This window comes from Anarhichas minor, unplaced genomic scaffold (genome assembly GCF_050575085.1).
Source record: "Anarhichas minor isolate MPS153535 unplaced genomic scaffold, ASM5057508v1 ptg000017l, whole genome shotgun sequence".
In the NCBI taxonomy this organism is placed as follows: Eukaryota; Metazoa; Chordata; class Actinopteri; order Perciformes; family Anarhichadidae; genus Anarhichas; species Anarhichas minor.
In genome coordinates this window covers 14,822,204-14,837,333 of record NW_027466463.1, presented here as the reverse complement: position 1 = coordinate 14,837,333, position 15,130 = coordinate 14,822,204, and the positions used below count along the sequence as shown (strand labels likewise).

Sequence of the window (15,130 nt, the reverse complement as noted above, 5' to 3'; positions counted from 1 at the left end):
TTAGTTCCTGCATTAATTATTCACTTTCTCGTAACTTGTGCATGAAGAAAGGTCATCGGGTTTCTTTCCGCAGCCAAAACAAACAGGTGCACTCCACGTTTCCCTTGTAAACCTACACGTTTGGGCCTCTGTATAACATAAATACCTGCCCTCGTGAATGAGTCAGTTCACCCAAGTTACAAAACGCAGCTTTCCACCGGTATTTATTCATGCAGATAGTTTTGTTTTATGTGATGAGGTTATTCTTATCAGAGAGCTGCTTTTTTCTTTTGTGATTTGGTTGAACTGATTCTTTAAGTATTCTTTATTTGTATTCCTTATTTTTGGGGTGCAGAGAGAATTATTTACAACACATTCTCTTTTCCATGGAACTCCCACGTATTGTAAAATACACAGCAAAGTGAGAACTCAAACTAGTGAACTCCTCTCAAACCACCTATGAATACATTTAAATGTGCATTGTGTCTGTTTTCCTGTGTTGCTCTCTTCTCTTTTGTATAATAGCCGTCTGCGCTGTTCCAGTTCATTGATAACTTTGTGATGTTAACAGGCATTCAGAGAGACTGTTAACACCACAGGTACCTGGATGGATTGTTTGTTTCTAGACTTTAAAAACATCATGTGCCACTTTGTTGCTCCTTCTCTTGGATTTAACCCAGTTTGTCTTGTCTTAACCACTACAGCTAACCCCTAATCTTAACATGTGTGATGTATTCTCTTCCTGCTGCTCGGGAACTTGACACACTTTCCTTAAAAATGCACTTTATAGTGATATATTGTGAGTAATGTGGATTTGTTTCTCTTCCGAAAACACAGCCTGCTACCCCCCCGATTGAAGCAACTTGTTTGAATGTACTATAAATGTTGCATGTACAATGGTTTATGCTGCCTGGATCCGCCCGTTGTTATGTGCACATCGCTTTCAAATAGAGAAAAAACATTCAACAAAAAAATAAAGCAAACATACATTTTTTTTAAAAGACCCAGAGAGACTACTGGATGTTATTCTGACAATGCTAAAAACAAAACAAAAAATGCATACAAAAACCAAGTTATTGCAGCATCCCCAAAGCATTATTAACAGAGCATCAACAATTCAGTCATGCCTGCTTTGAGGTAGTAGTAATACTCCATATCACCACCAGATGTCCCCACAGTCCTTTTACAAACACAACATCCCAGCAGTAAGAGCAAGAAAGCCACCAGGATGAGAAATGAGGAACATCTCTCATTTGAACTGTTTTGATAAAAGGAATAAATCGTTTGACACGCAGCCCAAAAACAGTGTTGATTACTGAGGGGAGTGCACAGTTTCTCCCAGCACATCTGATATCGGGGATGTTTTGGGACAAACGGCAAAGTTCCCGGGGGGGTATGTGTTAGTTTGAGAATGTCAAATGAATTTATGGTCTCGTACAGTTTCATGTACAAGTGTTGGAGCTTGTCGTTTTTGTTATTTCTGGATGCACTCATATTCCAGAAAGCATTGTCACATTTACTTTGACCTTTCGTCGGAGAGATTTCTGTCTGTTTCAATTCTCAGCTAGAATTAGAAACCAGTACAATTATTTAAGAGTTGTAAACTCACAACACATGCTCCAGTCATGTCCCATAACGTAGTGGTCATGAGCGTTGAGGGGTCATGTTGAGGTAAGGGCTGAAGTCAACAGGGAACTTTTTGTCTCTTCTGCTGCTGAAACAAAAAATAATGACTTGCCCTTCTCTCCCCCTCAACTCATGTCACACTTATACCCCAAAACAAACATGACTTAAGGACATCATCATATGTCCCAGAAATGACCCAAAACCGAATAAACCAATAGTGGAACAAATTCCAAATTTCTAATGTGACATTTGCACGCTGTCGAGACAAAGTTTATCTTGTGCATCCCAGCAGCAGCCGTCCTCTGTGCCCTGTCTTGCCTTTGTCCACTCTTCCTCCAGAACGACCCTCTACATTAACCTGCTCTTCCTCTCCTCTCGTCTGAACCCGTGACTGTAGCCAAGAAGCTCGCCTACAAGAAAATAAAACTGGCATGTTGTTTTGATTGCGGCCGCTCAGAGCGGGACTGCTCTTGCATGCCAGTTAATGTGCGTTGTAACATGGACTCCCCTCGACGCGACATCCCACTCTCTGCTGTCTCTGTTAATGATTGCTCAGCCACTTTACGTGCCTGTAAGTTGTCGCCATGACATTGTGCTCTTCAGTGTTTGTAACATGCACTGTGTTAACCGTACAGCGTGTCTTTTAGCTTGTGTGCTGTCTACAGTAGCTCTACCAGCTGTGTCGTCACTGTCATGGATATAGATGTGGCTTTAGTGTTTTATCTTTATGATTTTCAGTCCGCTCGTGTTCTTCCCCATGTGTTGCTACTTTTGGAGGTGACTTTTAGCTGTTGTGAAGCATGCCAGTGTACTGTTTTGCTAGTGTTTTGTCAAAATTCAAATTGACCCGTAGTTTATATTAAACTAAACGGAGCTTGAACGTTAATTCTCCCCCGAAAAATAACTTGCTTCCTCCACCAGTGACGAGACATTAAAGCCAAAGCCTTGAAAAATGTACAGCTGTGCATCCCCGCCACAAATCCCTTGACTCACACTCAAATTTGGAAACCCCTGGTGGAGAATTTGCATGCATTTTGTAAAATGATTTGTTTTTGTAGGAAAGCACAAGTGCTATAATGATGTCACTGGAGAGGGTAATTTCATCTTTTTAAGAATAACCCAAATAACATTCACTCAATCCAAATATTTCACTACTGTGCCCTCCAGAAATGGGTGAGTAGAATAGAGTTTGAGATAGTGCCGGAGGGGATTTCCTGAGGGTAGCAGTACATATTGAGGTTAATGTACTGGATTAAGATCAAAAACTTGAACAACCACTGAGGGTGAAATCTCTCAAACATATTCAGTACACCAACCAGTGCCTTGCTGATCGCCAACGGAGAAGCTCTGGGTTGTATTCTCTAACTTTGAGAGAGTTTTTAGTCCGATCCCAATTTAATCATGATATTGAAAGAAGTGTACAAAAGATTAGAGTACAATTGAATAGAACTGGATCGTACTTGACTGAAAGAGGAATAAAAGACAGCAGAATAGTGCTGCATTGTATTTCGGTGAATCAACCTAAACTGAATTGAGCTGCATATAAATTCTTAACTCATGTGTGATTCCCCTTTAAAGCCAGAAGGCATGTTAAATTATACTGATGTATCGCAGAAGGCATGAAGAATGTGTCTGTTTGCAGAGTGTTGATACAATTTGCTGGAAAACATCGCAGACTGTCATACAGTCTTAGTGAATGTCTCTTGATCAAAGACCATTCTGTGTGTAGTTGAACGTCTCTGGGCGTTTCCACCCCTCAACGTGTCTTCCAGGGTTGTGTGCTGTGAGCATCGCCTGGCTAGCTGAGCTCGAGCCGAGCTCCCGAGTCGCTGTCGACATTGTGCGCGAGACGCACGGAGCGAGGCCTTATGCGGCCTGACATGGAAATTATGTTTGCATTTTCATTTTTGGAGTGCTACCGGTTGTCATGAAACTCAGCCTGACAGTTCCTAACCACCAGGCAGCTGAGTGCCCCCGCCCCTCTCCTCCTCTCTTGTTGTGGGACAGATGCTAGCCTGTTAGTCCTGTGACTCTGCTCGCGCCCTCCCGATTGCAGGCGACAGATGCCAGGACCAGCAAGGTCCCTGTTTGAACATTGCTGTCACTGTCCTGCCTTAAGCTCAATGCATGACCTTTATTGTAAGCAAGGGGTTGAAATAAGGTACTAATGAGCATGTGTGGGACCCATGTCTCCAAAAGAAGTGACTCATAGAAAGTTCCATGTGTTTGTGCAGGTTGTGTCGGGCAGTGCAGAGGAATGGGAAACAGCTTAAGTAAAAATAAACACAATACTATAGAGCTAAGAACACGTACAGTATTGTCACATATTTTAAGTCTTATTCCATAAGTATCTCCCGACTAAATGTTAAGTTAGTCAATCGACAGAATCTGCAACTATTTTGATATTTGCTTTTTTCCAGCAGAAATACCAAACACTCCCTAGCTTCTCAATTGTGTTTTTCTTTGTTTTGTATGAAAGTGAATCAAAGCAAGCTATTTAAAGGCATCAGCTTGGGCTGTAGGAAATTCTAACAAGCATTTTTCAATAAATTGACATTTAATAGACCAAAACATTATTGATTAATTGAGAAAATAATCACCAGATTTACATTTGTAACCAGATTTAACCTCAACATCTACTGCAGACGTCTTTTGACTTGCAAATCACCAAACCAGTGCTTACTGTACTACCTCCAAACACGACCGTTCATAGTCAGCTGGTGACCGCCTACAAACACTGACAATGTTCTACTGTTTAAGCTCGCTGACCACATTTACTGGAAAATCATATTCCTAATTGATCCGTGTTTAATTTCTCATTGCTCTCTCCATGTTGTCTTCAAGGCACCGCTCTGTCAATGTGCCTTAAAGAGAAATCTGTCCGCCTTAGTTGTCATTTATAATTTGCTTTCATTACGACCTGTTCTTCCCTGTAACCTCTCATCTGTCTCTGCATTTTTCTCAGCTAAAAATAGCTATAATGGATATATCAAATCAAGTAAGTTTTGATTTCCATTCTCTCTCTTTTTTTGTCATTTGTTTCTAACCCTTCCACTTGTACATTTTCATCGATCACCTCTTGAACTGTCTCTAACCGGCTGTATCTTACTGTTTGCTGCTCATCGCTCTGTCCAGTCCATCATCATCCATCATTATATTTTATATGCAAAGCATTAGGAAATTGTCTCTTGAGTGGTTTGTGTTGGGTATCGGTTACAGCTCGGCAGTAGATGGTGCTACTGCTTCACTGTGGGTGGAGATGAATTCATCTGGTGTGGAGCTGAAAATACAACTTAAAAAATACATTTAAAGTCAATGTGTGCAAGAATTTATAATGCAGATTCATTTTTAGAGATCAGACATGAAGCAAAAATAAGAGTTAGTTTGATATTTTCTCAGGTTTCATCCGGCCGTTAAGGAGTGTGAACCATGTGGGTCGTCCACTTCAACAGGATCTGTGATAGGCAGCAAATGTGCCACAATGAGTTGTCGTGGAGAAGTGCTGTGCATGTTTGACATGGGGCAGATGAATAGTGGAAGTCTGGAGCTGAGAGGATAATCTGCTAGACAGCTGACTGTTGAAATAATCATCTCTATTCTCCAGTTTTAGCTCCTAGCCATTTTTTTGTAGTGAGGGGAACACTTTTCCTCTGCTTCCTTTTCTCCCCCCCTATTTCATCATATTATCTTTACCAGTTATGGTTCTATTATTGCACCAGTAGAGACGTAAACTTCCACATTTCAAATAGCCGAGTGGACACTGAATTCATTCCTCCCTCATCGGGCGTAAACTGCAAACAGCAGCTCGTGGTTGTTAACTCGCATTGTCACCTCCTTGTTCTTATGGCATAACAATCGCTGGAACACCTGAGAGCATATTTATTAATTCATGTTTATTATAAATATCAAAGTAAATGTCAAATCCAACATTTCATTGGTGGCTATACCAAGTGGTTAAAGTGGTGTTTAATAAAAATGAGCTTTTTTAATTATTCAGCTATTAGCATTCTTGTGCCAGAAAGAATTACCCCCAAAAACCAGTGATTGTTCTTTAATTATGATAAGAGTCACAAGATGTTTTATTAACATACACACTGCAGGTCTTACTGAAGTCAGTTTGAATTAAATCCTATCTTGTGGTTAATGCGAGGAATCAACGGGTTGCTTCACCCAAATCCCAAAGCAAGAATCTTATGACTGTCCCTGAGATGTATGCCTCCACCAACACAATGGAGGAGAATTGATTTGTGTTTGTGGTGCTCACAAACAATGTTCTCTGGATGATTTACAGAATATACAATTTAAGCAGTTTTCATTGTGACTATTTCTTCAGTAGAAAATAGTTATAATGAAAACTGTTGACCGTGAGGCCCGAGGATAATTCAAATATATTGTTTTAATGGTTTGTGTACCACAAACAAAATCGTTTTCACCTCAGTTGTATTGGGATGAAATGTCTCAAAACCTCTGTTCATAAAATCAAAGCTATCGACATGGCTAGAAACCACTACAAGTCTTTTTGGATTTAGGTGAAATGACCCTTTAAAATAAAAGCAAAGACTCCAGTAACTTTGCATCGTACAGATCCTGATTGTGACTCCTCTTCATTTAGCAGTAAACAACGGTCCCCTAATCCAGTCGGGAGCTTATCAATACAAGTCAGCTAAACTGAACCACAACTCGGCCAGCGAGGTCTGTAAGAGGCCCCGTAGCGGAGTCGCCGCTGTCTCGGTCCCGCTGGTAAACAACCGCAAGGGAAGCCTGCTGCCCCCCACCGAGCCCTCTGCCCCGAGACAGAGCTTCATGGGCTCCGGGGACCTGGTCCAGGTGGGCCGACTACCGGGGCCGGCAGAAGAGGCCAGCCGTCTCCAGCGGGCACGTAGCCTTCCCGTGAAATACAGATACCACCCCAGTCACTCCAATAAGGCCACGCTCGGTCACAGACACTGTAAGGGCCCCCCCCTCTTCTCTCCCCTCGGCGTGTTTGGCAGGCCTGTACGCCACAACAGCAAAAACCAAAGCATGTGCTTGCCAGGCTGGAGTGGTCGCATGTGTAGCATTCCTTTCTAATGACCCAGTGTGTGCAGCTGTCAGCTGTGAGACATTAAATATTGAACAGGCCAAGCAAGATGTGAAGGGCCAGTGTGTTGGAGCATCTCTCTCCACTGGAAGCCCCCCCCCCCCGCAATTCAACATTTTCCATTACAGTGTCACTCTTGCTAGCAGCGCTTGAAATCCTGTGTTCATCTGCAGAGTAGCACGATCTTTGAGACTTTATTCGTTTTGATGAAAGCTCTCCTAGTCTCTTCGTTGTTGACAGCTTGAACTATCGTTAAAAGATACTCCAGCGTATTTTCCCTGACGTGGAACGAGCCATTCCCCCCCACTATTAACGGTTGCTTTTCAAAATGCGATTAGCAAATACATTTTTTCTGCTGCTTGTGTTTATTTTACCGGCGACAGAGTAGAGGCGTCTTCTTCAGCTGCGGTATTGGCTCGTGAACATATTTGCCTGATTACTTTACTCGAGGGTAAAGGTTGTAATTCGTTCCCTGTGAAGAGCTCAGTGCAGTTTCCTGTAGTGATGAAGACAATGTCCAAGGGGCTTCTCAGCTGTACATAAATCACTCTGGCACAAGGACTAACATAATAATATGAGCCAAGGGCGTCACTCCCAAGATGAAGAAAGACCCGCAATCCAGACTGGATTCAGTATTGCCACTTAAACAGCCTTATTTAAAAATGCTGTTGCATGATGTTTACAGGTTATTACCTTAATTAGATGAGATGTGAATGATTGGTATGGCCAAAAGAGGAGCTATCCAAGTCTAGGTCTGAGGAGATTTGTACTAACAAGGGATTGAAAAAGTATCTTAATACCCTTGAGGTAATTGTGGTTCTAAATTATCTGGATTACAGCAATTCTCTGGTTTAGTGTGTCGTGAATACAAACTCGCAGATTGGACTTCAGCAATTGGCATGATGGTTGATGATGATGGCACTATTGCATGTTTGCATCTTCATACACAATCACGCAAATGATGTGCTAATGTATGCTGTCGTCATCATGCAAACACTGGACTGTTTTCCGTTGCACACAAGTTTAAGTGTCCTGTCCACTCCATCTTGTTCACCCACCCTCTCTTTCCTCTCCGTGTCTCTGTAACCGTATTATCTCTTTGAATTCACTGACCTCAAATTGTGCCGTGTTGTCCTTTTGCTGTCACAGATTTTTTGGATTTTTGTGTGTCTCCTGAAACTTCCCTCCCTCACACCGTTGCCTTTTGTTGTAGTTGAAGAGGACCAACAGTTGGTGTTGTCGCCCAAAAAAAAGCAACGCAATGGAGGCATGAGAAATTCTCCAAACTCCTCGCCCAAGACCACGAGGTAGGACAACAAAGTTTTTTTTACAACAGGAAAATGTGCCAAATTTACATAACACCGGTTCATATCACCTTATAAAGTTGTTATTGTGAATATGTTGCTTATGTACATTCACCCCACAGAGCAACAGACATATGGAGTCGTGTTTAAGTTTCAACAAACGTCCAATTTTCTAATTGACGTTTGTTCATTATTCCTAAGAATAATATCTGGCTCTTTAGCGCTCTGCTATGTTCACCAGCAAGTCGCTGATGTTGTCAGTCTGCCGTTTGTTTTTGTGCAGGTAGCGTACAGTCGGTTTATCAGACTATCTATTGCTGATAACAGCTGCCTGCTATGGCTGGAAACGAGGTTGAGAGTGGTGAGTGTGAACAAAAACAGGGAAGTTGCGTGGCATAAAACCAAAACAATCAACTGAAAAACGCTAAAATGCTGCGTCTATCTGAGGGAAGCTGCACAGTGAGGCGATAATAAGGGTTCATCATGACGAGCGACCCCTTAATACACAAATGGATTACTGTAGCTTTAAGGGTCCTTAGCAAAAAAATTGTTTTTGGCTTTTTAATATCATTATATATTATGGAAAACATCGTAAATAAATTGTTTGTGTGCTCGTGTTTTCATGGCAAACATCAGACAGACTTGCAGAAGGGCTCTATGCCACGAGGTTTTTCAAGTGACACCCACAGACTCCAGCTCCTAAACAGACCTGGCACTAATGACAGTCAGAGAGGCTCTAAAGGATGGATAGCCCAAGGCTATTCATCTATTGTTGGATCCCTCTGAGCTCTTTTCAGCACGTAAGGCCACAGATGATATGTATCATCACAATGAAAGGAGAATTCAAATGCTACCTTGCTTTTATCTTGTCCCGTAAAATTAAATTGGCGCTTATTGATTTTGACTGGAGATAACGCGGTTATTCAACAAGAAGCCATTACACTGATGATAATAGTAATAGTCATTGTCATTAAGTGCCATGTTACAAGGAAGCAAGGCAGCAGGGAACTCCTGCAACCTGACGTATACAAAGTGGAATTGTACGGATGAAATTGAATTAAAACTGACGGATGACTTTATGTTCCCATTGCTTATATGGCTGCTATTCATTTGACATTCAGAAACGAAATGCACAAATGTTTGTACTGTTTGATTCTGTGAGGTACAATAGATGGATAGAAATATAGTACAGTAAAAATGACTTGGTATTATGTATATCAAAGAAGTGTTTATGCATATTTTTTCTTTCTACTTTTGATCTATGGCCTTTTTCAGGTGGGCGTTTGCCCTCGTTTGATTGTTTGATTTGGTTCAAAGTTGTGTCAAAGTTGAATTGCTCCAGGTGATTTCAAGACAACACCAGGCTTTTCTAAGGCTTTAGCCCTCAGCTAAACATCAGCCCACCAAAACCAATCCGTCTACTTGCCATGCTAATTCACCGCACGGTACAGGTGGATGTTTCTCCATCCAGCGTGTCTGCTGCCTACACGCTGGAGAGGGATTCACCGCGGTAGCCTTAGGGATACTTCATTGCAACAAGCCGAGAAAAAAACACATCTGGGTGTATTCCATATCGAATGTGTTTTTACAGGACCTGCGGTCTCAAGGCCTTTGTAAATAAGTAATGACCAACAGATTGGCTGTGGGTTTTGAAGAGCAAGTCTTTGTCAGTTTGCATGATGGGGAGGATTTCAAAGTCTTTGCCTTTGCCCTCGCTACTTGTGCAGCGTTTCCAGTCAGCTAGTGCAGTGATGCTGAAATAGAAAATTTACATAATATGCAGGTTTAGCTTCTACTTTGTGTCTCTCTCAGCTGTCATTACGCTCCTCTAGCAGACACCTGGCTTTATGTTTAGCGGTCGTGACGTGTGAAGTCTTGTCAAACGTGTCATCTTACCACTAAAGTAGTGAATTATGCCGCTGATCATTTTTGAATGTTTAGAAGTGCGCTTACAGAAAAAGACGCTCGTAGACGCCTCGGCTCTGTGTACTGAAAAGAAGTGCACAAAAGGAGAGAGCGATCAGCTGTGGAAGCAGAACCGTGTCCCTGTTTCCAGATGTATCGGCAAACTAACACGTCCTGTCTGGAACTCAGCAATGACGTCCTCGCTGAAATTAACACCATTTCCACAGGCTCCTCGATGGGTCATAAGACGCATCTAATTGTGGGATGTCACAACGCGTCGGGTCACATCGACCCGTGCCGTGACGTACACGTCATGTCTGCTACAGGACTGCTGAGGCAATTGGCAGTGCAGGATAGTGACAGGCCGTCATGGCTGACAGTGAGCGATAGCTATCCTGGCAGAGCTGTGCCTCACCAGTCATCTTCCACAAGGGCAAACTGAAGTGACAGTGGCTCCACTGAGTGAGTGCTGAAACATTCGACTTCTGATGCAATATTTAGCCGGGGTGTAAAACCACTAAATGCTTTCACTCTTATTGGAATTTGCATTTCAGACTCAAGCAGAAGCCGATGATTTACGAGTGATGGAAGATGATTGTCTTGGATAAATAAGAGCTGAATTTATTGATTTTGGTGATGTGCTGGAGATTTACTGACATCAGCATCATTTATCAAGCAGCTTTATTCAGTTTTATATCATTTTGAATTGAATATGTTTGTGTTTTGGACAGCAATTTGAAGACACCATCTGGAGCTCTGATGCATTTTAATGGATTATTATTTACAACTTTCTGAGATTTTATAGACTGTTAAACATAAGAAACTGATTAGTTGTAAAAAAAAAAAAAAAAAAAAAGTTAATCTGCGCCAGCATTTACACAGAATTTGATATTCACACATTTTGTCCTTTCAAATTAGAATTGCTTCAACAGAAGTGAGTCTGAGAGGTTGAAAGTGGTAGAAAAGACATTTTCTTCTCCAGCTACTTCCATTCTTGAAAGGACATCCAGGTCTTGCCTCAGGGTATAGCAGCCCAAGGCAGGCTTTTTTTTTTGGCTTCAGTCTGTTGCAGCCTGAGGGATGATAGTTGCAGCTGACACTTTGATGCATACTTAACATGTTACTTAAAGTAGCATTCTTCAAAAGCACTCGCATGGATTAAAGAGACGGGGAGAAGGCTCTTTTTTTATATTTAAAAGGCTTTGGACAGAGACAGAAGGCTTCTGTCTGAGTCTCAGAAGATAACATCTTCAACTCTGATCTGAATCTGACAAAGTCAATTTAGTGCAAAGGGAGTTGTGTTGGGCTGCACACGGCCTCCGTGGTTAGCGTTGTTAGCTGCTACGGCAGCTGATGGTGTTCAACCACTTCGGCTGGTTAGCGCTTTTCTTTATCACGTTTCTATGTTCTCCTTCAGTCTGTGGGTTTTCTCCAACAGTCCAAAGACATGCAGGGTACAGTAAATGATTCAATAGTATCTTATATTTCCTTTTGTACTTTGTATTGTTATAATTTTACAAAAGGATGTTGTCCAAATTAATCAGTTTGTGTTTTATGCATTGAATGTTACGTCATTTTTTGTGTGTTTTTGATTTATATATGTATTCTATTTTTATTTTATATATATATATATAATGTCAAATCTCAAAAGAAAGTACTGGAGTAAATATATTCTTTATATTTGTATTTATATATTCTATTTGTCTGAGGGTTGGAGGATGGAAGGCTTGAGAGGGAAGTGAGGTAAACATGGAAGTTTCTTATATTTTAATATCTCCAGGAATTCTGTCAAAAGCTCACATCACTCCGAACAAGCGTGGTACTCGGGTACTCATGTTAGGAGACCACTTTAGTGGTCAGTGTTGGGTAGGATGAAGCTCACCACTGCGCTCAGTGAAACTCGTTTATGTGGTTCTGATGCTCTGTTTAAACATTAATGCCCTTCACTTCCAACAGCAAATATGATTGGGCAAATTCCTGAAATATTTAAAGTCTGGTCTGTTAAAGCTTTTACCACGCAGCAGAGTACGTCAAAAGCTGTATGCAGTAAGGGGGCGTAATTGCATCTCCGTGCTCATGCCAGTCAACGCAGTGTGTTGCTGCCATCTCCTTCCGCCTGGCTGCCGCCGCTGATGTCACTCTGCTTGATGACATGGCAGTTTTGTTGGCATTTCTGCAGATGGCCACTGACAGGAATGAGCAATGAAGGGAATACAAGGAAGAAAGCTACTTTTTGGATTTGTTTGAAGATTCCTAAATATTCTGGTGCATTGGTGAATGTTTTTGAAAATGAAATGTTCATTTTATTTTTTACTACAACCAAAATGTAATTGTTTTATCTCAATTTAGTGTATTTAATTTTTGCACTTTTACTCCTTTTATGTTGTCCAACTCAATTTTTTTTCCTTAGTATTATTATTCATGTCTGCCTGTGAATTATATTCCTCGTTTACTTTAGTTTCATTAGTTCATTTCCATTAAATAGTAAATTGAATCCACATGTACAGTGTCTGACGGGATTCCTTCCTTCTCTCCCTCCCATCTCTTTGTTTGATTAGACATGACCCGCTCCTCATCCCGGGGAACGAGCAGATTGAGAGCATGGACGAGAACGTAAAGAAATACGACTCCACGGGGATGTTTCACTGGTGCCCGTCCAAAGACATCGAGAAGGTCATCTTGGTGGGTTCTGCTCTTTTACTCGACACACGTCATTTGTCCCTGACACTCTTCTACCCGGTGACAGATGTGTCATGTCACAAAGCACCATCAGAGGTTGACAGGGCACTTAAACACTCTGTAATGAGGTGTTTGACATGTCATTTGCTATATGGAGTCCCTGTACATTGAACATTTCTTGTACTAATACATACGCCATTTTTCAAATTACTTTCATAGTCTATTGCAGTCTTGAACTGCATGATATATTTTACTGGGTGAGTAGGCAACTGAAGGAAGAAAAGAGACTAACATCTGCAAGAAAAGCCAGTTTATGTCACATTTTCATAAACATATATTTTTTTTCATCTGTTCTTTCTTTCCCGCTCAGACCCGCAGCGAGGCAGCCATGACGGTTCTGAGCGGTCACGTGGTCGTGTGCATATTTGGAGATGTCAAATCTGCGTTGATCGGTCTCCGGAACTTTGTCATGCCTCTGAGAGCGAGCAACTTCCACTACCATGAGCTGAAGCACATCGTGTTTGTCGGCTCACTTGAGTATCTGAAACGGGAGTGGGAGACGCTTCACAATTTTCCAAAGGTCTCAATTTTACCTGTGAGTACAACAGCATCACCCATTTCAAATATTATGGAGATATTGGAAACGACTCTGCCAATGAATTAATCCAGGCAGCGATTAAGTTTCCTCCAGAACATATTTGATTTAGTAGTGTGTAAAAGTATTTAGCAGGAGACAGGGTTGAGAAAAGGCTCAAGGACGAAAACTAAAATTTAGAAGTTGCTACATTTTCATTTACCTCTTGGTATCATAGGTGAGATTACAAATTCTCTCCTTCGCTTCCTCTCAAAGGGCACACCGTTGAGTCGGGCAGATCTGAGGGCTGTCAACATCAACCTCTGCGACATGTGTGTCATTCTGTCAGCCAATCAGAACAATATTGACGATGCATCACTGCAGGACAAAGAATGCATCTTGGCGTCACTCAACATCAAATCCATGCTGTTTGACGACAGCATCGGGGTCTTGCAGGCTAACTCCCAAGGTAAGGAGCGCCCTATCATAGTTCACTGCACCGCCTGGAAGGGACAGGGCCCTGGCACACAGAATATCCCTCACTGGGTGTGCTGCCTGGCTGACCTGGTGTCACTGCGTTTGACAGTAAACCCTACTGACTATTCCTCAGGTTACTGTAACAACTGGTTTCTTTACTAACCTAATTGGTGGCAACAAGCACAGTGTTGGCACAACAACCTCACCTGGCTTACTCAAAAAGACAAATGTGTATCATTTATGAATAGTGTGCGTTAGCTTTTAAAACAGCAACGGAAGCACTCTGTTAGCTTGAGATTGCCCTCAATAATGGTCATTCTCTGGCATTGAGAGAAATGCTTTTAGAAACCTTTTGACCTGAGGAGGGGGGGGGGGGGGATCCAAGCCAATTTCATTATTTCTCTAATACATGTATGACCTTACATTTGCCTTAGTCAGCAGTAAGTGATGGATGTCAAAACACGGCCTATGTATAATACATACAGCATCACTGATTTAATGTGCTTACTTGTCAGTCTGAGGAAAGCAAGAAATGTCAAGTCAATTTGAATTCAATCTTGCGTCACTTATTTTCTATTTCATGGCTCCGTACTGTACATGTTTTTGTGTGCGCGTGTAAGAGGTTTCCGTCTCCACGCACACGCAGTCTAAAGGAAACAAAATGAGCAGTATGTGACATCTATTATATATAGACTTCTATTGGACCTTGTCAAGAATACGGCACTCAGCAACTTTATGCTTTAGCGGTGGCTGGGATTGGATGAAATAGCCGCGGCGATTATTTCTGCTGATATGCCCGTTTGTAGCCTCTGATGAAGTATTGAATATTGCATTAACGTATGTGCTTTATGTCACGTGCATGTCCATTTAGGCTTCACACCACCAGGAATGGATAAATCATCTCCTGAAAACAGCCCAGTCCATGGATTAGTGAGGCAGACTTCCGTCACGACTGGAGCAAATATTCCCATCATAACGGAACTAGGTATGCTTTCTGTGTCAGCTGATTGATATGATAGCTCTACTGTTGCATGCTTTCTTTATCAGTTATGTAGTTATAAACAGATCTGAAAACACAATGTCTTCAATTAGAGGCTGTCAACACTTGATAAACTTAAAGTGGAGGTTTTTTTTGTCCCTTGTTGACATGCTCCAGTAACTGTTTTTCCTCAACACTTGTCTAACACCATTAGCAAAGCCAGGCAAAAAACTGCCTGTGATTTCATTCAGTCAGGATAAAAGCAGTGGGACCAGCATACAAATCATAACTGAGCTGGGTAAGAAGTGCCTCTGTCCTGTTCTGCAGTGTTGTAACTGCTGCTGCCTCCATATCAGCTTCCTTTTGATTTCTCTCGCTGCACAAGAGGCTCAGTCCATTCCCATGGCATCACTTTGAGCACATTTTACCCTTGGTTCTGGTTGAAATTGCCTGTCTTGTTTTGGCCCCTTATCTCAAAGCAACATTTTTCCCTTTTATTTTTCCAAGAGTTACAAGGCCTTTGATCC

The 15,130-nt window shown here is 41.8% G+C and overlaps 1 protein-coding gene across 3 annotated transcripts in view; it reads left to right on the top strand.

The window, feature by feature from the left end:
- The window catches only part of LOC142951943 (calcium-activated potassium channel subunit alpha-1a), an 80,857-nt gene that overhangs the window by 59,808 nt on the left and 5,919 nt on the right, over nucleotides 1–15,130 (top strand). The window contains exons 19-24 of one of the 3 annotated variants that reach the window (XM_076093873.1): nucleotides 4,571–4,603; nucleotides 7,899–7,992; nucleotides 12,453–12,576; nucleotides 12,944–13,168; nucleotides 13,424–13,616; nucleotides 14,496–14,609. In XM_076093873.1, the coding sequence (XP_075949988.1) occupies nucleotides 4,571–4,603; nucleotides 7,899–7,992; nucleotides 12,453–12,576; nucleotides 12,944–13,168; nucleotides 13,424–13,616; nucleotides 14,496–14,609 (783 nt within the window). Of the gene's footprint in view, nucleotides 1–2,002; nucleotides 2,177–4,570; nucleotides 4,604–7,898; nucleotides 7,993–12,452; nucleotides 12,577–12,943; nucleotides 13,169–13,423; nucleotides 13,617–14,495; nucleotides 14,610–15,130 lie in introns of all 3 variants that reach the window. The other 2 variants (XM_076093872.1, XM_076093874.1) reach the window with 2 other exon arrangements.